The sequence below is a fragment of the Botryllus schlosseri genome, chromosome 14 (assembly GCF_051294905.1).
Source record: "Botryllus schlosseri isolate E-star chromosome 14, Bs_hap1, whole genome shotgun sequence".
Lineage (NCBI taxonomy): Eukaryota > Metazoa > Chordata > Ascidiacea > Stolidobranchia > Styelidae > Botryllus > Botryllus schlosseri.
The window spans coordinates 23,734,096-23,760,050 of record NC_137249.1 but is presented as its reverse complement, the minus strand read 5'-3'; the positions used below and the strand labels follow the sequence as shown (position 1 = coordinate 23,760,050).

Below are 25,955 nucleotides of genomic sequence, written 5' to 3'. Positions count from 1 at the left end.
GGGTATTGCGATCAATTTAAAAATGACTGGAATTGTAATGAACAGGATTCATCTCCATAAGTCTCACCAAATAAGACATAAACCTACAAATCACATACTACGGTGAGCATATATTTTGAAGAGTAGGTTCGACTGATGATCAAATTATGACAAACATTGAAAAGTAAATTATCCTCAGAAACATTTTATGTGACCCAATAAGGAAGAGCTGATTTCGCCTTCATTGATATTACAATCATGGAAATGAATTATTTTGTATGAAATTTAAAACTGCAAAAATGCCAAGGCCACAGTACTCAGTATGGTATCAAATATTGATATGGATAATTATGGAATCAATTTCTCAAACCATCAAATATAATTGACAATATGCATGTCGGAGGAGGTACAGAATAATAGTTGGCTGATATTTATCAATTAAATTTGCCTGCAGGATAATGCACTGATGTGAGATTGCACATAAGCTGGGCGCACAGAAAAATGTGTGGCACTCACAAAATAGCCGAAGTGATGACCTTTTGACTAGCACACAAACTAGCACAGTGGTTTCCAACCGATGTGGGTGTGATCCAATTTTATTGTGACACAAGGGTCTCCATGCTCTACTGCTGTACCTCACACAAACATTGCACCAGAATATTTACTTGAATGCACTTTTGTCACGCACATCAATAAACTCATATAGCTTCTATCAACAGGTTTTACGCTTAAGTCAGTTAGCACAGGAATAATGTTGGATTATTCTTGCGAGGTTTGCTAAGCAGAATACCATCATCTCTACCATCGCAGCACCACAATGGCTCTTCTAATTTTGTTTTGGACGATGTATATTTTCATTGCCGTCATTTTCATTCATCCCTCGTTGTCATTGATGACTAAGTAGATATATGCTGGGATTCGAAGGTGACTTATAGGCCTATTCCTCACAACGCCGGATCTTGATTAAAACGAACAGAGCATAGAATTATACCAACTATATCGTCGTTATAGCCATAGTATTAGCCGCCTATAACTGTATAGTCATCGTGTTTTTACCAATTCCATTGTTCGAGAATGAAGGTGTTTCCAGACTAGAGCTCCTATAATCTAATGTATATGAAATATTATATAGAGTAGATGCTTGATAATAAAGCATTCCAGTTCAAAACAAAGGCATGGATTTCGAAGTAACATTTTCGGATCATTTGACTGGTCTGGCCCGCAAACGATCAAAAGTTTGAATCCGACATGCAACCCAAGTTGAGTTTGACAGCCTTGTACTAGAGAATTGACTACTTTGACTAACTCTGGATGTGTTCTATATATAACATCAATACATCAACGCAAAATGCGTCTGGTGATGTCTTCATGTAAAGTTGTAGAACGGTGAAATACGACTAGTACAGGTTACGAAAAATATATTTTGGTGAAATCTTGCAATGTTTTACAACAATGTCATTTAAAATTTTTAATGCAATTATGATAGATTAAGTTTGAAGAACTATAGTATTGACAAAATTGACGGGTTGAAAATTTAATTCGTGAGCGACAATATTTCTATTCATGTCTTCGATCGGTACAATCTACATCCTCAATGTGGATCTGTAAATTCTAAAATGTTGATCTACTTTTGGTTTCACTATAGTCCATTTGTCTCTTGAGATATCGTACTTTTCAATAACATTGGAGGTTTCGTAATCGGTTACTGCAAAAATCCAGTCGTCCATGTGATAAGCAGAAACATATACATGACAAGCATTCATAGATGACAATGAAGTCCACTGAGCTGAAGTAACATCATAACATTCTACGCTGTCGACGTTCTTTTCTCCCCGCAAACCACCGATCACAAATATCTTTTGATCAAACGCAACAGCACCGCTTCCACTCACAGGATATCTCATTGGTTCGAGGTCAACCCACTCTGATAAAAATGGAGTGAATCTGCAGAACGAAGAAGGTTGGTCACCATCTCCCCAACCTCCGATACAATAGATGGAATCATTCAATGTTACGAGACTTGCATAACTAACTTTTGTAGGTTTGTTTTTCAGCTGAAACCACTGATTTACATTGGAAGAAAACGTTTCCAAATCACTTGTTGCTTTCGGGTAACTTCCGCCAATGACAAATATTGATCCCGACAATGAAACTGAGCAAGGATAGTGTCCATGGTCATAAATCATATCTTGCATCTTTTCCCATTTTGTAAAGTTCAGTCGGTAGACTGATTTATTCAGACATAAAATATAAATGTAAGAGTCGAGAGAAATCGTCCTGAAAGGTATCAAATGCTGGAACTTTTCATCATGAAACTTCTCTACTTTCTCAGTAATTGGATTAAGAGATTGCATACAATCCGCGTTATCGTCAAACAGAATTATCAATTCATCATTGCAAATTTCTTCTTTTGTTTTGTCCGGTCTTTTTAAAGCTTTCAAAATATGTCCAGTCAGTAACTTGTACAATCCGAGGTCGTTGCTGATAATAACGTTTGATTCCAAAAGATGTTCTAAAAAGTCTGGCGAAATTTTGTGAAACTTGATCTCTTCAAGAGATTCCTGTAAATGTTGCTCATTATTCGGATTTTTCTCCACCCACTTGAGCAATAATGTTGTTTTTTCTTCTTCCAATAGCTCAGATCTTTCTGACTTCACAAAATTGAGGATGTCAATTTTAGCAATATTTCCAAATTCAGGTTGGTTCGAGATTTCCATTATATTTTCATGAAAGAATGTTATGCATCGCGATAAGACTGACTCTAGTCCATACATATCGGCAACATTTTTCGTGGAGAAGTAGTTTTCTACAGTAATGGATTCCTCCAAAATATCAGATACGGCCTGTTTCAGATCCTCCAATTGCATCATGATTGCGATGTGGAGTAGATCATTCATCTTTTCATCCATAATATCAAATTTACCAGAATATATGAAATCGACACAATTTTTCACACACTGAAAGTCCACTTCTTTGAAAATGACTTTTCCTTCGCGACTCTCTTTTGTGTCGTGCTTTAACATAGCTTTGAAATAATCCGAACCAGCTGACAATACATTTTTGTGGGCGTGATAGACATCATTTCCGACTTCAATTACGAAGTCACAATGATCCTTTTGTTGTTTCATTCGATTCAACTCCACCATCATCTTCACCAAATGTTTCTCCACATTTGAACATACAATCTGCACCATGATTAACAATAACTACAATATATAATTATAGAATAGAGCTGTCATTGAAGTAGACATGATGAATTAACATAGGTAATACATGCTGAATCACAACACTCATCAATGCCACGAGAAAGAATTGAAGCATTAGTCATCATTAGGGCGATTTTTTGACATGTCAAAAAAAGTCAAAATTGTAGCGTTAGATCAAAAAATGGCAAATTTTTTTTACAAAGTCGAAACTTTTTTGCAACCTGCATTTCGTTTGTATCGTAGATTTTGCACTGTCGGTGAACTTATCATTTGACAGCCTACTTTATAGGCCTACCGTTGTAGACGGCCCATTGTCTGCTCATTGTGAATCATAAACATTCAAATGAAATAAATAGGTTGACGTACCGCAATATCCCAACCGATGCAAGGCTGCGTGGGCATTGCATAGTTACGTATTATAATGTAAGGTTGATGTCCGCCATGAAGATTAAATTGTCGGTAGCATAATAAAAACCAATAAGACGGTAATTCGTCGGTATCTGCAGTTCGCGTGAAGCAGGATTTCAAGTAGCAGATTGCCGGCCTACTTGACTATACTGCGATTGGATATAGATGGAAATCGTTCCAAAAGACCTATATACGTTACTATAGTCTTGATTGGGTTTCTTAATCTAAAGACGGAGGTTTACGAGTTAATAATTAATTGCTTTTACTTCACACATAGCCGCCAGCTTCGCACAGGCCGTGGGTAGGTTTGGGCAAAGGTGCTAATCATTTTTCCTGTAACCAGCACACGGAATTTCGAGGTGGGGTCACGCAACATTTTCAAATCGAAATTCGGGGTCGCGACTATAAAAAGTTCGAGAACCACTGGATTATACTAATTTGGACCATTTTATAAGTTCATTTAAATCAGAGGTCTCAAACTCAAATGTGCTTGCGGGTCAGTTTTGACGCCGCCGCGGGCCGCAGCATTTATTAGGGGTATTCTATGTCTTTTCATGTAGGCCTTATTTGGCGGGAATGAATTGTCCTATTGAAAGTGAGCCGATCCAGCAGACTGACAGTAAAACACACATCGTCAAAATGCGATTTACTCTAGTATCAATTTAGGCCTGGCACGAAAAGAATCATCACATTTATAACTATTTGAAAATAATTTTTGTTGTACTTGATATATATTAACTATAAGATATAGACACCATATGGGCTGACAAATATATGATACCATCATAAAAGCTATCGGGTTATAATTTTCAGCTACTATGAATATTTTGAATCGAACAGATTGATAATAGAGACTGATCTGATAATCAAAACATTTTTAAGTTGAGCATTGTAATTCCAATCCAGGATTCGGGTATACTTCTGATAAGTAGGCTATTAATATCATGGCCAAATATCTTCAAATATAGGAGCAGAAAAAATATAAATATAATATAAATATATTAATGAATGTATCCTAGTGATTGAAATGTCGGAACGCCGAACGGCCCATTGCTGTTACATCGTCGGAGCGTACCACTACGGTACTCGGTACCTTTAAGTGGTCTTTATAACATGGTTTAGCGACCAAAGATGTAACTAACAGATTGCCAATGGTTGCCACAGCTGCTTGCTTAGTTAGCGAAATACCAAGCTGCGACCTTCTGATCTATTACTATTCCCCTAAAACGCTACCTTCTGATCTATTACTATTCCCGTGAAACGCGATTAGTTTGTTGCGTCCATGGTTCTAACAAATTTACGGTATTCCGAGTCACTCCGAGTCCACTCGAATCATTTTCATTTTGCCATCGAGTTAGCCCGAGTCTGAGTAATTCTAAGAAAGGTCGCGTCCAAGTCCAACTCACAAATTTTAGTCACGAATCGTCTAAGGATCAGGTTTTGTCATCATGAATTGGAAACATGGCGGAATAGTGAATCTTCCACTGCATGGTAGCGTTTACAATTGATGTGATAGTGAAGTTTGATGAATAGTTTAAGGCTTTCGGAGCAATTTAAGAGGGAGTTTTCACTTTATAACCTGAAAATATATATGTGACACTTATATATTGTCAAATTATTAAAAATCTAAATTGGTCCAAACTGTCGTCCAAATCGTCCAAACTGTCCCACTAAACGGACGGTGAACACAGATTATGAGTAGCGGTACACAGCGTATAGCCAATGGGGGTCTGGGGGGCGAAGTCCCCTAGAAGTTCGGTTTATCACCCTATGAGGGGCCCATGACCAACGTTTTTTGGGGGGGGGGGCTGACGAAGTGCTGTTACGGCCCTGATGACTAGAACAAGAGCCTTGTGTAATGTTAATGTACTGCTTGAGCTCGACTTACAATAGCCAGAGCTTACTCCTTGAAAGGGTGCAAAATCGCACTGGAAGGGAACTCGTTGTCATTTCCTCCACAGGAAGACGTCTGCCGGTCGACATTAGTAGTAAGCCAATGCACCACGTCAAGGTTTCGACCAACGCATTGGTTTCCTTTTTTAGGTAGGGAACCTCAATGTGGATAGGCAGCATTTGCCACAGAGAGAAAAAACTACCATACTGAAAAAGCATATTGTTCATTTTTTTTTCAAGCCATCTCGCAAACTTTTGGAAAATTTGGAGGACTTATTTTGCTTCTCATGCAATGCAAACTTTGCAAAATTGTGAGACAAGATGTTATTCAAGTGTCTCATTGCCTTGTCCATAACATCCTCAACCTCATTTAGGTCTGAGCCAGATTGAAATGACACAGTATGAATTAATTTCTTAAAGAATGGATCACAGTGAATTGCGTCAAGTACCCTGAAAAAATTGATCTTTTTCAGGGGTTTTGCCATTTCTTTACTGTGGATAACATAAAAGCGGAGAACCATGCCGTGAAACTGTTCAGACGGGCTCTTCAAGCCACCGACTTTCTTCTGCATCACTTTAATGAGGTTTCCCGATGGCGCTGCAGATGTTAGGCATGTGGCAATTGCTTCGTTAGCTTGCTTAGAAATGGCTCCCAAAAGCACTCCACCAATATATTCAAGTATGTCTAAAAACATGTCAAAGTTTTTCCATGGAAAGGCAAAGTATCAAAAGCTATTTACTTACCAGATTCCTTGCTGTTGACTCCTCCAATCTCTGTGATTGGATCCTGTTCTTTACCGCACACGAGAGAATCAAACATTTTCACAAGTAATGCTGAAGCTGGCAATTGCGGCAAACCGAGCAACTTGTTAGCTTGGTGACAGATATTAGAATAATGTTGATAAAATCCGTCAACACCAAGTTCGCAATATTCAGAATGGAGTTGTTTCACCGATGGCAGCGATCATAAAACAAACACTAACGCTCCGCCGACATCGCCTCGTCTGATACAGCCTGGAATACAGCCTCGCTGGAATCGCCGCCGATTTTAATTGACAGTGTCAATTAACTCGGCGCCATCGCTGGCGATGAGAGAAGTGGAAGATGCGCTCATGTGTATCCATATATAAACCAGTGTCGAGACATGAAAAGCATCACTTTTGCTCAAGCCGTTTGGCGGACGGACCTTCTGGCGAGGCCATTTTAACATGGGTATGAGTACGACCGTGAATAGCAAAATGCTTGAAAACCCCTGGATTAGGCTGATAAGAAATCAGTGTGTTATGTTGTCAGGACCAGACTTGGACATTTCTAGAAAATGTTCAGCTTTTCCGACTTGATTAGAATTAGAGCTACCCAAGATTTTCAAAATTGGACTAGGGTTAGAATTAGAGCTACACAGCTGATTTCCAAATTAGATCGTGCTTACTTACTGACTTCGCAAAAATCGGATATTGAATAAAGTGAACACAAGTCATGTAACGGCAAGTTATATTGCATTACCAGAATACAAAACATTGTTCTGCCAAGGCAATGACCCACTTTCGCAGGTAAAGTAGGTCTTGAAGGTGTCTCTGACGTCTTCTGCACGCCTGCTAATTCTGCCACCAGAACATATGATCGGAGCATATACTCATGGCTCGGATCTCCACTGACCAGGGGAAAATTCTCCCATCTCATCTTCCCGGTCCACTAACCCCGAATCCCAGTAAAGGGTGTGTTCTCGCAAGTAGTTGTGCAACACAGTGCATGCCTGCACAACTGCATCAGCACGTTCAGGAGCCAGGATTATAGGTCGCCGAAAAATCCTAAATCTCGATGACATGATCCCAAAAGCATTTTCAACCGTTCTCCTCGCTCTTGAGAGCCTATAGTTGAAAATTCTCCGGCTGTCGTTCAGATTTCTACCAGGAAAAGGTCTCATCAAATGTGTTTGAAGAGAGAACGCTTCATCCCCAACATAAACAAATGGTGTTGGCGATACATTGTTGGGCAGGGGCTCATCAAAAGGGATATTCAGTTGATTTTGCGCGAGCCTCTGTCCAAAAATAGATCTTCGAAATATGGTTGAATCGGATTCCATCCCATATGAGCCACAATCAACCGCAATGAAACGATAATTTGCATCAACCACTGCCATAAGGACAGTGCTGAATGTATTTTTGTAGTTAAAAAATTGTGAGCCGGAATGTATCGGTTTCTGCATGAGCACATGCTTCACGTCGATGCTACCAATGCAGTTGGGAAAATTCCAAAGGCTGGAAAATTCCCGAGCAATTCTTCGCTACATGGCTTCATCGGGCACTTTCATTACCATCGGATGCAAGATGTGCCATAAAGCTTTGCACGTGTCAAAGACGATAATCCCGACAGTATTGCTTCCGCAACGGTACGAGAAGCCTATTGTCTGGTAAGAGTCACCAGTCACCAGAAATCTGTAAGTGATACAAGTATATCAGACACAGTTTTGAAAAGTACCAAAAAGGCAATATTTGTTCATACCGTAGTGTGATGGCCAACCTTTCGGCTGGTGGAATAGGTCTTCTCATAACAGTAGTCTGTTTCCTGTACCTATACTTGAGTGCTCCAAATGTACAATTATTTCGATATGGAGAGGGTTTTGATAATATCCAATATGTAAGCTCACTTTGAAGGATAATTCGTAAAACTCAATTATTTCGCAGTGAGAGTTTGCAGATTCTTGATGTATTTTTGCTATTTTTCGTTGCGATAAGTCATTCTGCAGCGCGAAAATGCATGATAGGATATAGTTGAAACTGGCGCTGCTCATTGAGGGAATTGAAAAAGTAGATTTTAACATTTTAGTATCAGTAAATTTTTAGTAAGTGCAAGAAGTGATGATTTCCAAACGAGTAAATCAGTAAGTATTGAAAGTATAGTTTGTCTGAAAACCGAAAACTCTGAAATAGAAGTATTTTCGCTGTAAATAGATAATCACTTGATTGAGTATATTGCTACCAAGGCCAGACCAATACTTGAGTACTCCAAAATGAACAAGTACTTCGCTATCGACTCAAAAGGTAGTTTTCTAACTACTCTACAAAATCGGTACTGTAAGACTTTCGTACATTGGAAAAGTATTTGAGTCCAAAAATATTAATCCCCATAAAATGTACTGGATGTGTGGTTCGAAACCTAGACTAATAAGAGGAGCATGATTGAAAATAAACGGAGGATCACTGGATTAAAGTTTACTGAATACCCCGCAATGTAAAATTATTATATACTATTCGAAATCCGGAGTGTAAAAGTCTTTAGTACATCGGAATAGTATAGTTTACTTTCTACTTTAAAAAAAGTCATACAATTTTTCGTGTTGCGTTCCGGGATAAAATGTAATTTCCACGCTTTTTAATTTAATTTTTTATTATTTTCAGTTATCAGGCATAGTTTTCTATCTACTTTAGAAAAATCATAATATTTTTCTTGTTGCGTTCCAGCATAAAATGTAATATTTCGCGCTTTTAAATTTTTTAATTTTATTTATTATTTTCAGTTATCTGGCAAACTATACCTTTAATACGTACTTTTTCACTTGTTGGAGATCTGCACTTCCTGTACTTTAGTAGAAATTTAGTGATGATAAAAGGCTGGAATGTACTTTTTTCATTGCTCTGGATGAGAGGTGTCAGTTTCATAAACTTATCCGACAGCATGAGGTATTGGCGATGGAGAAAGCTAGGCACTACCTAGTAGAGAACCTCTCGAATTGGTATTTTCTAATACCTCATTCCCATAGTTTTTTTAATAGAAATTAGTATTCATTTTACAAAAAACGTCGTGTAAAGGTAAAGTACTTGTACATTTCGTAGTGCTCAAGTATAAGATTTTAAACTATTAACTTGATAAAATTTTCAGAATATCAACTTTTTGCGTAAAGCCTGTCTTGCATTTATTTGCCGGCTCTGAAAGCAAGCAAAGTTTGTGGTATTTGCGCAACATCGAAATTTGTACACTTCACGCTTATCTTATGTCGAAAACATAAGTTAGTTAACAATATTTCGAATCATGGGTATGAATAAATTTTAAAAACCTAAATATGGCGCATCCAAACTTCGTAAATTTTTTCGGTTAGTTTTTGTCGTTTTTATCTACTTTAAAAGACTCATTCAGACCTCCAAGCTACGTGAACACTTGTTCATTGGAACTTGAGTCCAACACCAAAAAGCTCTACCGTACTTTACAAAATTTTCGGAGTACCGATTTTTTTGGTAAATTCTGTTATGCGCTTAGTTACTAACTCTGAAAGCAAGCAAAGTTTGTGGTATTTGATCAACATAGAAATTCGTGCACTTTGCGATGATAATTTAAAATACAGAGAATTGAAGTCATTAATGCATCGGTCGCAATTCCGCTCGAATACAAGTACAAGTAGAGATTTCAAAGTAAGTAAGTGATTATGTTCGTAGACTAACCCCATTTCTACGTAACGATTTTTCAGTAAGTAGTTATGTTTCTAGGCTACTTTTACTTCTATTTAACGGGTTTTCATAGAAATCTGCTTACTTTTATAACTTTATATTTTGTGAAGTAGAGAGTAGTTTAAGGTTATGTTTGTCTAACCTTGACGAGTGCTATTGTCACACTCGATCACCATATTTAAATCATGGCTATCTCAATGATGTTGACTAAATTTACGGCTTCAGAACGTGCTAATTAGACCTAATCGTTATAACGCTGGGGTTCGCGTACAGGCATCGAAAGTGTTTGTATAATTAAAGCCCTGCGAATCGCACGCAAGCGGCTACAGTTCGTACGATTATTTTCACCTAGGGATTCGCGTATATGCTACTAAGCTGTTACGACTTTAGAAAATTCTACAAGACTATTCGGAACGCGCACATGCGAGTGATTTGTTTCCGTAGCTCCGAACTGGAGAATCGCTTGCCGGCGTCTAATGAAAATACGTCGTAAAATGTGGAGGCTGCAGAGACCGTAACTTGTATACATAAAATCAAGTTTAAAAATATGGACGGATGAGTTATCTCTGACCAATAGAGTAATATAACCGCCTATAGTTTAGTGGGGTATTGCTATAATGTATATCCAAACAATCGTTGCAGACTCTGAATGTTACCTAGACAAAAAATCATGCATCAGAAGCGTAGGGGTTCATATTATCAAGTCGCAGCGCTCAAAATCGCATTTTATATTAAGTAATTAGTGATGATGTGTAGAATTTTGATATTAATAATATTATCCGGAGAATATAGCCTTGCATAGACATCATAGTTTTTGCATTTATGTATAATCTGAATAGGAATTTAAATACATAGTCCTAAATACACATAATAGAAAATCTGTCCATTCTAGCCAAGGTAAGTTTTGACGCGGCAATCATAAGTCGTAAAATGTGGAAACTGCAGAAACCGTAACTTGTACACATGAAATCAAGTTTAAAAAATATGGACGGATGATATTAGTCCTAAATACACATAATACAATATCTGAGAAAAGTATCAAGATGCAGCAATCAATGCACCGATGATATAGCAATGGATGGATGATGTGGCACGTGGCGCTTGATGATGTGGCACAGATGACGTAGCAGATGAATGTATACCCTTAGGGTATGAAAATGGGCGTGGCAATGAGGATGACCTGGCGCTCTCTGATTGGACAACGCCAATTTGACAAAACCCTACTACTCTCGTGCAATCTATTCTTACTTGAAATACTTACTCCACTGCTTTTTGGAAGCAATCACTTTCTGCATCGGTTGGAATTCAGGCTATAGTCGGAGCAACAATGTTTTGCTCAGTTCAAGAATGGTAGTTTTCATCAAATATAAGCCAGACAAGTGGGATTACCAATGGAAATAGAGCCATTCATCACTGTATCACATTTATTCAACTTGGAAAGTTACTTCCTGCCAAACCTTGACACACAGAGCGAGATAGTGGGTTATGCGTCCAGCTTCTCTATCAATAGGTCGTGGGTTTATAGCAAGGACTTGAAAAAAGGTATCTGCAGCTATCCTGCTCGGCACTCCGCAATCATGGATAGCATGGAGTAGAGAAAAAACGGGGTCGCAGACCAGATGACCTCACGGCCGTATCGCAACTTCGTCATCGGAGCATCTCGATGGTGCAGATGTAGAAGAATATCATATCTCTCTCTCTCACTGATCAACAAACTAAATAGCAGACCTTTCTCGAAACAGAATTTTGTCTTATACATCGTTGCAGTGATATTAAATTAGCTTATGCCCATTTTACACATTTTGAGAAAATTAACTTGGCGTGAATTTTTCATCTTCTTTCAGTCATAGGCTATATTGGCCCCGATAAACTTTGATACACTGCGACAGACATAAACATTGCCAAGATATGAAAACCGGACATAAGCTACTTTGATAAGACATGCGTAGCTTAATTGCAGTGGATCGGCCACAGATGACTTCTAAAATAATGTCTTCATCTTCAAATTTTGTCTTTTCGCCATACTTTGGAGACAGAAGCCGTTGTGATCCACAATGGCATGATTGATGCCAAACGTTCTGAGCTCTACACTCGTACTATATTTATCACATATTGCCTAATGCACGGCATGCAATTCATATTTCTGAAATAACAAAGCTATGACGGGTATTGTGATAAAGTTAAAATGACTAGAATTGTAACAAACAGGATTCATGATAAAAAAAATGACTCGAGTCAAGTCAAGTCACCAAAAAATTAGGGACTCGAGCCATTACAACCCTGTTGTAATCTAATGTATATGAAATATTACATAGAGCAGAAGCTAGATGATAAAACAAAAGCATTCCAGTTGAAAATAAAGGCACCGGTACGGTTCTGGAAGTGACATTTTCGCGTCAGTTTACAGGTACAGCCAGCTAACGATTAAAATGTTTGAATTCGTCTCGCAATCCACGTCAAATTTGACATCCAACTCTGGATGTGTTTTAATATCAATACATTTGCACAAAATGCGTTTGGGCACGTCCTCATGTGAAGTCGTAAAACGGTGAAATTTACAAAATATCGTCACTTAATGGAGGTTGGCAGCCACTAACTAATAAAAGCGACAAAAAATAAATTTGGTTAAATCTTGTAATGATTTACGACAATGGAATTTATAATTTTTACCTAAACTACGCACACGGACAGGTTTGAAGAATTGTAGGATTGATATAACATACGAGTTGAAACTTTAAATTTTGAGCGACAATAATTCTATTCATATCTTAGATCAGTACAATCTATATAAATAGCTGGTCTGTGGTACAAAACTTCAATACAATATTCATTGTAATAAAAAAATTCATTTCAGTGTGCCATTAACTCTTGGAAGAGCATGTTATATTAAAAGCTACAATCTACATCTTCACACATGTGGATCCGTAAATTATAAAATGTTGATCTACTTCCGGTTTCACTACAGTCCATTTGTCACTTGAAATATCATACTTTTCAATAACATTGGAGGCTTCGACATTTGTTACTACAAAAATCCAGTCATCAATGTAATGAGCAGAAACATACTGATGACAAGCATGCATAGATGACAATGAAGTCCACTGAGCTGAAGTAACATCGTAACATTCTACCTTGTCGCGTTTATAAAATCCCCTCCAACCACCGATCATAAGTATCTTTTGATCGAACGCAACAGCACCGCTCCCACTCACAGAATATCTCATTGGTTCCAGCTCAACCCACTCTGATGAGGATGGAGTGAATCTGCTGAATGAAGAGACTTGGACACCATCTTGCAAACCACCGATACAATAGATGGAGTCATTCAATGCTACGAGACTTGCATAACGAATTGCTGTAGGTTTGTTCTTCAGCTGCAACCACTGATTTGCGTAGGAAGAAAATGTTTCCACATCACTTGTTGATTTCGGGTCACTTCCGCCTATGACAAATATTGATCCTGACAAAGAAACTGAGCGAGGATACTGTCCATGGTCATAAATCATGTCTTTCAACTTTTCCCATTTTGAATTTTTAATGTGAAAGTTTAGTCGGTAGACTGATTTATTCTGACATAAAACATAAATGTACGAGTCGAGAGAAATCGTCCCGAAAGGTTTCAAATGCTTGAACTTTTCATCATGGAAATTTCCTACTTTCTCAGTTATTGGATTAAGAGATCGCATACAATCCGTGTTATCGTCAAACAGAATTATCAATTCATCATTGCCAATTTCTTCTTTTGTTTTGTCAGGTCTTTTTAAAGCTTTCACAAGATGTCCAGTCAGCAACTTGTACAATCCAAAGTCGTTGCTGATAATTAGGTTCGATTCCAAAATATGTTCTAAAAAAGCTGGCGAGATTTTCTCAAACTTGATCGCTTCGAAAGATTCCTGTAAATGTTGCTCATTGTTCTGATTTTTTCCAACCCATTTGAGCAATATTGTCATTGTTTCTTCTTCACTTAATTCAGAACTTTCTGACTTCACAAAATTGAGGATGTCAATTTTAGCAATATTTCCAAATTCAGGCTGGTTCGAGATTTCCATGATATTATCATGAAAGAATACTCTACATCGCGATAAGACAGCATCTAGTCCGTACATATCGGAGACATTTCTTATGGAAAAGTAGTTCTCGACTGTAATTGATTCCTCCAAAATGTCAGATATGGTATGTTTCAGATCTTCCAACTGCAACATGATTGCAACATGAAGAAGATCATTCATCTTTTCATCCATAATTTTAAATTTACCGGAATATATGAAATCGACGCAATTTTTCACACACTCAAAATCCACGTCTTCGAAAATGACTTTTCCTTCGCGACTCTCTTTTGTGTCGTGTTTTAACATGGCCCTAAAATAATCCGAACCAGCCGACAATACATTTTTGTGGGTGTAATAGACATCATTTCTGACTTGAATTATGAAGTCACAATGATCCTTCTCTTGTTTCATTCGATTTAACTCTGCCATCATTTTCACTGAATGTTTCTCCACATTGGAACACACAATCTGCACCATGATTAACAATAAACTACACTATATAATTATAGAGTAGAGCTGTTCATGAAGTAATGTGACTTAACACAGGTGATACATGTTGAATCACAATACTCATCATTAAGTGTGAATTGAATCCAGGGATATCTAGATATCCCTGATTGAATCATAAGTCAACACATCATAGGCCTACATTGAACTTGGACAAATATCCTATTTGTCTACAGCAGGTTTTTTTATGACATGAGGGGCTGCGATATTGGTATCTATAGTAACATAACTATTGCATTCGCTGTATGCTAATGTAGCCAAGCTCTAAACAAAAGGTCATTACTACACAAGTGATGCAATGATTAGGAAAACCGCGATTGGTCCTTTGACTAAAAAGGTTGGCCCACCGTTCTCAGACTACTGCACGTCAAGAAACCACCTATTTTTGTTACATCATGCTTCAACTACTATTAGATTTTATGCTGGAACTTGGCAACCGTATCCATACTATCAAACTAGTTATTTCTATCTTTGCACAAGTGCACGTGAATTATTTCATTATTATTGTCCAATATCCACTGAAATTGAAATGTAGTGAAAATCATGTTCGTATACTAATTGCCTACCAGTTAGTAATGGACACGAAAGGCATTAAAATACATCGAGTGAGTGTGTGCTGAGACAATTTGGAACATCATTAACATTGACAGTGTTTCTTTTCAGAGCAGCAACTCAAACCTTCGACACTTTGACACCATTGTTTTCTTTTAGGTGGCATTAACCTTCAACCACCTGTCCTTTCCTTTCCAACTCGCACAGCTTAGTGGACAGTCGCTAAAGCACTGCTTCTTAAACATTTCTGAGCTCACCTACCATCTCATTACATCGATAGGAACAGAGGCAACAGTTTTACCAAGATGACATTGGCACAAATGATTTGCTGTGAAGGCAAGATTTGGTACAGTGATTTTGTATGAAAAATTTTGAAATAGTTTGGACCATTGGGTCATTACTACATTGTAAGATTCTCAGTAACTGAGCGCATGAAGCTTCCCTCCCTCACTTCAACGATCTAGTTTTGGTAGACTCAGCGTTACTTGGATATAAAGCAAATTAGAAATCTTGATCTACATATTTATTGTTAATTCAGTTGGCTCGCTGAAGTTGCTCGTGTATAGAGCTGGACAAAACCGAGTATCTGAGTATCTATCTCGATTGCGAAAAGAGAATTGGAGTATCACTAATTAGGGGCCATGCAAGTATGAATGATGTGCAAAGTTCAAATATACTCCTTTTATGCCATCACAAAGAATACAATGGCAGTTCTACAGCTCATTGAAGATTATTGGGTGTTTTTTTTCGAAAGTAGGCTACCTATTTCATTGCACTTTGTGACAATGCTGCGGGTTGATCAAAATTTCTAATTCCATTAATCATTTTCTCAATTTCTAATTCTATTGTATTCATATTTGTATTCAAATAACGCTGGACCTCTACTGAAAACTAGGTTGTAGTTGCATTGGTGAGGCAAGCAAGGTTCATGTCCACAGTTTCTGAGACTCTTCAATCAATTAATGACCTATGGCACAAACAATCAAGTATTTTGGCTCCATCACGACTTCATTGCGGCTCGCTGTTGAAATTATGCAGATTGGCAGCGTCATTCGCCGCGCCCATTGCGGGACTACAATTGTCCACAACGATACAAGAAAAGCAGAACGAATACGAACTAGGCAAACATTTTCCATGAGTCAGTAAGTTTACTGGCATCACGAATAATATATATGCCTTCACACAATCTAGATTCGACCTGAGTTCTGCTGGTAACCGAAATAGTAAATGATAGTTGACGTTACAAACCGGCTACAATAATGGGCGTCAGATAAAGTGACCCGCAAAGTAATAATTCCATGTAAATGCAAGATAACAATTCGTAAGTCGCAAGACACCAATATGCTTATACTGTAATTTCATCTGGAACAATCCTAAATACTTCCTTTGGCACACGAGTAAACAGCACTTGCTACTGACCTAATGCTACAGGGTTGGTTCGATTGGTTTGAAATAAGGATAGTCATGTTAGAAATGAGGACAGTCTCATGTTTGAAATGAGGATAGTCATGTCAGAAATAAGGATAGTCATGTTTGAAATAAGGATAGTCGCTATATTCACTATAAAGTCAGTTGCAGTACCAGGCACGACATTCCAGTGGGAACCCAGTCCGAACACATCCCAGACATGATGTCCGAACACGCCCCAGACACGATTTCCTAGCGTCAACACAGTCCTAACATACCCCAGACATGATGTCCGAACACGCCCCCGACACGATGTCCGATTGGCAGCACAGGCCGAACACACCCCGGACATGATGTTCAAACACGCGCCAGACACGATATACGACTGTCAATACAGGCCTAACACGCCCAAGACACCATGTATGAATGGCAACACAGACCGAACACGCCCCAGACACGATGTCCTAGTGTCAACTCAGATCCGAAAACAACCCAGACACCGTGTTTGAATGACCGAACATGCCCCAGACACGATGTCCGATTGGCAGCACAGGCCGAACACACCCCAGACATGATGTCCAAACACGCCCCAGACACGATGTCCGGGTATCAACACAGGCCGAACACGACCAGGACACCATGTCCGAATAACAACACAGGTCGAACACACCCCAGATGATGTCCAAACACGCCCCAGACACGATGTCCGAGTATCCAACACAGGCCAAACACGCCCAAGACGCCATGTCCGAATGGCAACACAGACCGAACACGCCCCAGACACGATGTCCTAGTGTCAACTCAGATCCGAAAACAACCCAGACACCATGTTTGAATGGTCGATCTCGACCCAGACATGATATCCGAACACGCGCCAGACACGATGTCCGAGTATCAACACAGGCCGAACACGCCCAAAGACACCATGTCCGAATGACAACACAGACCGAACACGCCCCAGACAATACGTCTGATTGGCAACACAGGCCGAACACACCCCGGTCATGATGTCCGAACACGCTCCAGACACGATGTCCGAGTTTCAACACAGGCCTAACACGCCCAAGACACCATGTCTGAATGGCAACACAGACCGAACACGCCCCAGACACGATGTCCGATGAGTGTCAACTTAGTCCGAACACAACCCAGACACCATGTTTGAATGGCCGATCTCACCCCTGACATAATGTAAGAACACGCGCCAGACACGATGTCCGAGTATCAACACAGGCCGAACACGCCCAAGACACCATGTCCGAATGGTAGCACAGGCCGAACACACCCCAGACTTGATGTCCGAACACGCCTCAGACACAGTGTCCGAGTGTCAACACAGGCCGAACACCCCCCAGACATGATGTCCGAACACTCCCAAGGCACGATGTCCGAACACGCGCCAGACAGGTGTCAACACAGGCCTAACACGCCCAAGACACCATGCTGAATGGCAACACAGACCGAACACGCCCCAGACACGGTGCCCGAGTGTCATCTCAGTCTGAACACAACCCAGACACCATGTTTGAATGGCCGAACACACCCCAGACATGATGTTCGCACATCGTGTCTAGGATGTGTTCGGACTGGAGCTGGGATGTGTTAGGACTGGGTTCTGGGAAATCGTGCCTGGTACTACAACTGACCTCATAGTGAATATAATAGCGACTATCCTTATTTCAAACATGACTATCCTCATTTCTAACATGACTATCCTCATTTCAAACATGACACTAACCTTATTTCAAACATGACTATCCTTATATCAAACATGACTATCCTTATTTCTAACATGACTATCCTTATTTCAAACACGAGACTGACCTTATTTCAAACATGACTAACCTTATTAACATCGTGTCTGGGGGGGTGTTGGGACTGCGTTGCCAATCGCACATCGTGTCTGGGGCGTGTTCCGTCATCATGTCTGGGTTATGTTCGGCCTGTGCTGCCATTCAGACATTATGTTTGGAGCGTGTCGGCCTGTGTTGACACTCGGACATCGTGTCTGCGGCGAGTTCGGACATCATGTCTGGGGCGTGTTCGGTCTGTGTTGATACTCGGACATCGTGTCTGGGGCGTGTTCGGTCTGTGTTGCCATTCGGACATGGTGTCTTGGGTGTGTTTGGTCTGTGTTGTTACTCGGACATCGTGTCTTGGGCGTGTTTTGATATTATGTCTGGGGTGTGTTCGGCCTGTGTTGCCATTCGGACATGGTGTCTTGGGCGAGTTCGGCCTGTGTTGATACCCGGACATCGTGTCTGGGGCGTGTTTGGACATCATGTCTGGGGTGTGTTCGGCCTGTGCTGCCAATCGGACATCGTGTCTGGGGCATGTTCGGCCATTCAAACATGGTGTCTGGGTTGTTTTCGGATCCGAGTTGACACTACGACATCGTGTCTGGGGCGTGTTCGGTCTGTGTTGCCATTCAGACATGGTGTCTTGGGCGTGTTAGGCCTGTATTGACACTCGTGCATCGTGTCTGGCGGGTGTTTGAACATCATGTCTTGGGTGTGTTCGGCCTGTGCTGCCAATCGGACATCGCGTCTGGGGCGTGTTTGGACATCATGTCTGGGGTGTGTTAGGCCTGTGCTGCCAATCGGACATCGTGTCTGGGGCGTGTTCGACCTGTGTTGCCATTTGGACATGGTGTCTTGGGCGTGTTCGGCCTGTGTTGATACCCGGACATCGTATCTGGGGCGTGTTTGGACATCATGTCTGGGCGCATGTTCGGCCATTCAAACATGGTGTCTGGGTTGTTTTCGGATCTGAGTTGACACTAGGACATCGTGTCTGGGGCGTGTTCGGTCTGTGTTGCCATTCATACATGGTGTCTTGGGCGTGTTAGGCCTGTATTGACACTCGTACATCGTTTCTGGTGCATGTATGAACATAATGTCTGGGGTGTGTTCGGCCTGTGCTGCCAATCGGACATCGTGTCTGGGGCGTGTTCGGACATTATGTCTGGGGTGTGTTAGGACTGTGTTGACGCTAGGACATCGTGTCTGGGGCGTGTTCGGACATCATGTCTGGGGTGTGTTAGGACTGTGTTGACGCTAGGACATCGTGTCTGGGGCGTGTTCGGACATCATGTCTGGGATGTGTTCGGACTGGGTTACCACTGGGAAGTCGTGCCTGGTAGTGCAACTGACTTCATAGTGAATATAGCGACTATCCTTATTTCAAACATGACTATCCTTATTTCTGGCATGACTATCCTCATTTCAAACATGAGACTGTCCTCATTTCAAACAAATCTGACCTTATTTCAAACCAATCGAACCAACCTTCCTCACCTAATGTGCTGAATACCAAGTCCCATTGTAATAGCTGAAAAAAGTCGTAACTGCCAAATGCCAATAAAGTGCCAACGTGCCAAACATAGTCCGGTTCTAAAACATGAAAATATGCCGCTTGCGCTGATCGCATTAATGTAGCGACTGTGTAGTGTGTACCAAAGAATGTAGAAGACTTCTTGTCCTTCTACATTCTTTGGTGTGTACTAAGGCCTTGCGACCCATCAGACCTCGTCTTCGTCCTGGTCCATTCCAGATTTTCGCTGGTGTTACAAATGATTGATGATTGTTTTGTTGCCACAGAACGAACAATGCAACTTGCAAGTACTGCATTAGCGCCATCACACGGAAGTAGGATTAGTGCTAAATCGAAGGTAATCATGTAGGTCGACATTCTAAAATTTACTTTTAGAGAGAGTCTTATTTTCATCGAACCAAAATACATAACAAACGGCAGTGATGGTGGTACAGAAAATATGCGTGCACAGTATTCGGTATTAGATAGGAATGATCGATAAGACCGTGAAGGTCATCATTTTACCATTTATCAATGTTTTAATTATCCTGCATATAATGATATTATCGGATCGATAAAAGGTAGCGTTCAGAATTTGAGTTTAAAATCCAGTCATCGACTTTTCAATCAATTATTTGGTGAATTCCCTATAGTGGGACATGTTTATTCGTGCTGCAACAGCAATGTTGCAGACGTCGTCATCAGCAACGGCGTGTCGGCATTGATCATTCGCAAGTCTTCATTAGCGATATTAATGGATTTAATGATTGAGTTTAGGTTGATGGTCGTGTAGAATTGGCTGACAATGGTTTTCAAATTCATATGAAATTTATAGTTACCTGAAAAATAATGTATTCCAGGGGACGATAAATTTTTCTATACAGTTTATCAAATCTCACATTATTGTCATCCACTCGCGTGTCAGACGTGTTCTATCCTTACTATCTTGCTAAGGATTCAGACAAGTGAACACACGCGTCTTCTACATTCAAGATATTGCTATTTACAGAATACCGTGCATACTTTAGTATCGCATCAGCTCGACTCCCAGACGGTTCCATGTGCACTGCCCAGGTGACACACTAACTAGATATGTCATGCAATGAACGTACGTAGAGTCAGTACACAACAACTCCTCCTCCCCTTAATGGATGAGAGACACACAACAACAACAGAGAGAATAATAAAACAAAACACACAAGTAAGCATTTACAAGGCAAAAAACGCTCACTGGTGACAAACTAATCCGACAAGAAAAAGTCCAACACGAGATTTAGTCACCAGACAAAAATCAGAGATTCAGTCTTTCAGGAGGTTTACAGATCCTGCCCGATCAGGTAACTGTGGAACTCCCACCAGTAGATGAAGGAGGTCCTCGTACATCGTCATTCATCATTTCAATCTCACGATCAGAGGTAGGAACAGGAACTTGTCTCTCCTCGCTCGAACCGCTGGACTCCAATGGAGTAGACTCGTAACTTCTCTCTGCATTTTCCACTACCGGTTCTGGAATGTTGTCCATTTCAATTTCGTCACGAACAACCTGTTCTTCTTCGACTGTATAGCGAGGTCGAATATGATCCAAATGTCGTCTGAAAAATCTTCCATCTTTCAGTTTAATCCTGCAACATTGACCTTCACATGCCATAACTGTACCAGGCAGCCATTTGTACTGAGAGCCAACAATCTCAGTAAGGTAAACAGGATCTCTAACTTTGAAAACCCGACTTTCTCTCGGTTTAAATATTGTACTTGGTTTCGAGAACCGAGATGAGGAGACCGCCAAGTCCAGGTGAGTCCTGATTTTTCGACGATGCATCATTTCCGACGGCGTTTGACCAGTAAAACTATGAGGTGTATTCCGATAACGGAAAAGCCAACGGTGCAAGCGCACTTGCAACGGCGCTGCTTTTTGCTTCTTCAAACCAAGTTTACACTGTTTTACCATGGACTCTGCCTGACCGTTAGAAGCAGGGTGCCTGGGAGGTGAAAACAGATGCTTTACCCCATTCAGCTTCATGAACTCCGCAAATTCAGATCCAGCAAAACAGCCTGCGTTATCCGTAACGCATACTTTAGGTAGACCAAATGCCGCAAAACCACCTCGCAGACTGTTAATAGTCTCTTCTGCGGTAACACCATTGGTTATATAAACTTCCGGCCATTTGCTGTATGCATCCACTGCTATCAACAGCATTTTCCCATCTACAGGACCACAATAATCCAAATGAATTCTTTCCCAAACAGCATCAGGGTATGACCATTAGCTCATAGGAACCTTGGAAGCTTGCGGTTTCAGCTGTTGACACTGGTTGCAGCTTTTCACAAAATCTTCAATATCTGCATCTAATCCAGGCCACCACACGTAACTGCGTGCAATCTTCTTCATAGCACAAATTCCAGGATGACCATCATGCATCAGAATCAACATCTCATTTCTGCATCGAGAAGGAACAACGACTCTGCCTCCCCAAAACAGACATCCCTCATGAACACTGAGTTCTGCTTCCTTATTTCTGTACGGATGCAACCCAAATTCCAAGTCTGACGCTTTTGGCCAGCCTCTCTGGCTGTAAGACACAGCTGCTGACAACACTGGATCCTTCATCGTACAGGATCGCAAGGTTTCCGCCTTGATCAACTGAGCATCCATAGTTGACAACAACTTCACGACTTCTCCACATGGCTCTATCTTCCCATTCACCAGCAGCGGCAGTCTACTCAACGCATCGCTGTTGGCTTGCTGTACTCCTGGCTTATAAACCAACTTGTACTCGTGCCCATCAAGTAGAACTTTCCATCGTATCAAACGAGGAGATGCGTTATCAGGAAGAGGTTTTTCCTTGCCCAGCAAACCTAAAAGAGGTTTGTGATCAGTCACGAGGGCAAACGATCTTCCGTAAAGGAATGAATGTAACTTTTTCACGGCAAAAACCAATGCCAACGCTTCCCGGTCCAACTGACTATAATTGCGTTCCGCCTTTGTCAAAGAACGTGAGCCATACGCAACGGGCCTTTCTTCTGCACCATCAGTAACGATCGACAAAACCGCACCAACCCCATACGGCGAAGCATCTGCGGAAACGATAACTGCGGCACTCACACGCGTCTTCTACATTCAAGATATTGCTATTTACAGAATACCGTGCATACTTTAGTATCGCATCAGCTCGACTCCCAGACAGTTCCATGTACTACTGAGAAGCCGCCGGAATATGAACACGTCATAAATACGAATCTGCTGATTCATTGTCTACGCCAGTGGTTCTCAAGCTTTTTCACTGTGGGAGCCATTTTATGAACCTCAACTCTGTCGGGAGCCGCATGATGGCACGAATAACGTAATTTATTGAGAATAGAAAAATATCATCAAAAATGGTATCAACGAAATGGTGTACGGCTAAAATAGCGACGGCCTTAATAGCGACGGCCAAAACACCGACTGGCCACAACAGCGACGGCCATAACAGCGACGGCCAAAACCGCGATTGGCTCAAACAGCGACGGCCAAAACAAATACGACAATTTCCCCAGACGACACTGTGACAGCGGGCACTCCCCATACGGACAACTTCCGAAACGACGTTACCCAGCCACGTCCCTTCACCGATGGTATACCGAGGTATACCCTTCACCGTTGAAGCCGATTGCGGATGATTTACAATTTACATTCTTCCAGATAGTAAATAGATAGTGATCACCACAGATTTAGCGTCACAACATGTTTATTGAGACTTAATCCACAATCTTTCTGAGTTCCGAGAGCATGTGAATTGAGTTTGGATGAACAAGGCGTGACGCTAAATCTGTGGTGATCACTATCTATTTTGCAACTTAGTGCGAAACTTGAAATTGAATTTGATTTTTCACAAGTTTGTCATAACGAGGTTTCATCGTGGAGGAAGCTGTGCACAAGAGCTGTTTCAGATGACGATCAGTCAATCGGTTGCGATATTTGCTTTTGATCCTCACTAATTTGCTGAAAAGGGCTTCACATACATAGGTTGAACCGAACATGCAGGCATTGTTCGATGCGTTAGCTATCAGGTTGGGGTATTTTTCTTCAGGAACAGCACCCCAAAATTCAAGGAGTCCATTGCTTTGAAACAACAGTCGCAATTCTATATCGGACTGCAAGTCCAGCAGTTCCATCTGAAAAATATCAGGGGCAGTGGCGGCATCTACTGCCATTGGGTTTGAAAATATATTCATCAGGGGTACGGAATGATGCATTCCCTCTATTCGACGTTTAAACCCGTCAATCAAGGTACTAATAACCTGGTCATATGTTTTGAATGATCCATTCTGTCGGTGGTTTGAAAGCGTTACAAAATGTGTCGTAACACCCTCCTCTAGGTGCTTTCTCCAAAGACACAATTTCTCAATGAAACCAGACACTGTCCCGTACCAGGCGGTGAGAAAAGCCTTGAATTTTCGATGGTTAAGTGCGTTTGCTCGAATCCAATTTACGGTCGATATTACTATATCTGTCACATTGGACATCTTTAATGATTTAGCAACAAGACTTTCCTGGTGTATAATGCAGTGTTGCCAAGTCACAGCGTCAAGATTCTGTTCAGCACGCCATTTGTTGACGAGTCCTTGAAGACCTAGATTTTTGCCGAGCATTGCTGGGCAGCCATCTGTCGCCAATGAATATAATTTCGATGGGTCTAAATGCGCTTCTTGAAGAGTAGCATGAAATTCACGAAACATGTCGGTTCCCTTCGTTGTGCCATGAATAGATCGCAAAGTAAGAAACTCCTCGCAAATCTTGAAATCTGGCATGACTCCCCGGATGAATACAGCTAATTGCTCTATGTCGGTAATGTCGTTAGTGCTGTCAAGAGCAAGCGAGTAGTAAGAAAAATCTTGCGACTTGTGAATAAGTTGCTCATGCAGATCTTGGGATATGCAATCGACACGACGCGTTACTGTATCATTGCTAAGCTGCAATTTTTTAGCTTTCTGCTGAATGGCAGGAGAACAATTGTCTTCGGTAAACAAAACAATAGCCTGCTTCGTAATTTCGCCATCAGAATATGGCTTCATATTGCTGGCCAATAGATGACTGATCTTATATGATGTTATTGTTACCTCTTCGGGTTCTTTTCTTTTTAAAAACATTTTTCCTTGTTTGCTACGCTCTGCTTTCAGACATTCTAACTTCCGTTTCCTTGATTCACCTTGATAGACGTCGTATTTTCCCGCATGTGTTTTATAATGCCTCTTAACGTTGAAAGATTTTACACCGTTTATTATTATAGGGCACAGAAGGCATTTCGCTTTGCCGTTTTCCTCAATTTGAAAATACGCCTCTTCCCATTCACTTTGAAAGGCCCGATTTTCTTGCACAAGGGTGCGAGATTTCTTTGCAGGTTGATCTGAACCTGACATTATCATTGAACCAAAGTTTCCGATATTTTCTAACGCTATCAAGATCAAAGCAAAGAGTAAGAAAATAAAGTACCTGCAGTTACCCCAAACGTTGATTGTCTTATTGACCGAGTCTCTTGTCACCCGTATTCTAATATGAGCCGCCGTCTCGAGCGAAATAAACTTCGCCCGTCTCATTACAGACACCTGATTAGGCTTAGGTCAGACGGTCAGAGCCTTCAGTAAAGCAGTAAAGGTTCGGATTTAAAGCCTACCGAAATTACTATCGGTAATGTTACGTCACTACCCGTACAACTTGTATTACGTAGGATTCTATTGTGATCAGGGAATGACCTTCGCGTCAGTAAACGAGAACATAAACGTACATTTGTTGTGTTGAAGGCGCGATTTATTTATGATCATGAATAATTAGAATTTCCGTAGAAGCATCAATGATTTCACATCGTTAGTGAGAGCCGCACGGAGAGCAGTCGAGAGCCGCATGCGGCTCGGAGAGCCGCGGTTGAGAATCACTGGTCTTCGCAGTGTTTCGCTCGTCGATGTACCAAATATTCATCACGGTGATTACATACTTTAATGGCAATCCACCAAATCAAAACAAAATTATATATTTCGAGTGCATGAAAGTGACTGTGCATTTGTTTACTTCTGCTGTATTTGTTTTGTGTCAACTTGAACTCGGTTATCTTTCATTGCATCGCAGCCTTGTGGTGTATTGAAGTGAATTGAATTAGTTTCTGCAATGCGCCTCTATTTCAAACGGTTGCAGTGAATTCCGTACGTTGAAATCGGCAGTTGGTGAA

At 40.8% G+C, this 25,955-nt stretch overlaps 3 protein-coding genes and 2 long non-coding RNA genes across 5 annotated transcripts; all 5 read right to left on the bottom strand.

The window, feature by feature from the left end:
- Nucleotides 1–1,460: 1,460 nt before the first annotated feature.
- On the bottom strand, nucleotides 1,461–3,179 carry LOC145456541 (kelch repeat and BTB domain-containing protein 12-like). The gene has a single exon (XM_080334684.1). It carries the CDS (start codon nucleotides 3,171–3,173, stop codon nucleotides 1,563–1,565), a length of 1,611 nt encoding a protein of 536 aa, XP_080190810.1. The 5' UTR covers nucleotides 3,174–3,179; the 3' UTR covers nucleotides 1,461–1,562.
- A 2,531-nt stretch (nucleotides 3,180–5,710) lies between these two features.
- On the bottom strand, nucleotides 5,711–6,399 carry LOC145456055 (uncharacterized). Its single transcript, XM_080334086.1, has 2 exons — nucleotides 6,231–6,399; nucleotides 5,711–6,171 (listed from the first exon to the last, which is right to left on the bottom strand). The coding sequence occupies exons 1-2, from the start codon at nucleotides 6,304–6,306 to the stop codon at nucleotides 5,711–5,713; spliced, it is 537 nt and encodes a 178-aa protein (XP_080190212.1). The 5' UTR covers nucleotides 6,307–6,399.
- A 1,231-nt stretch (nucleotides 6,400–7,630) lies between these two features.
- LOC145455166 (uncharacterized) lies at nucleotides 7,631–8,048 on the bottom strand. The gene is made up of 2 exons (XR_013920281.1): nucleotides 7,989–8,048; nucleotides 7,631–7,921 (listed from the first exon to the last, which is right to left on the bottom strand). It is a non-coding gene; the product is annotated as an uncharacterized LOC145455166 (long non-coding RNA).
- A 4,780-nt stretch (nucleotides 8,049–12,828) lies between these two features.
- Nucleotides 12,829–14,489, bottom strand: LOC145455136 (kelch repeat and BTB domain-containing protein 3-like). Its single transcript, XM_080333095.1, has one exon. The coding sequence runs from the start codon at nucleotides 14,452–14,454 to the stop codon at nucleotides 12,829–12,831; it is 1,626 nt and encodes a 541-aa protein (XP_080189221.1). The 5' UTR covers nucleotides 14,455–14,489.
- A 9,789-nt stretch (nucleotides 14,490–24,278) lies between these two features.
- Nucleotides 24,279–25,662, bottom strand: LOC145455868 (uncharacterized). The gene is made up of 2 exons (XR_013920444.1): nucleotides 25,226–25,662; nucleotides 24,279–25,145 (listed from the first exon to the last, which is right to left on the bottom strand). It is a non-coding gene; the product is annotated as an uncharacterized LOC145455868 (long non-coding RNA).
- Between the last annotated feature and the right edge of the window lie 293 nt (nucleotides 25,663–25,955).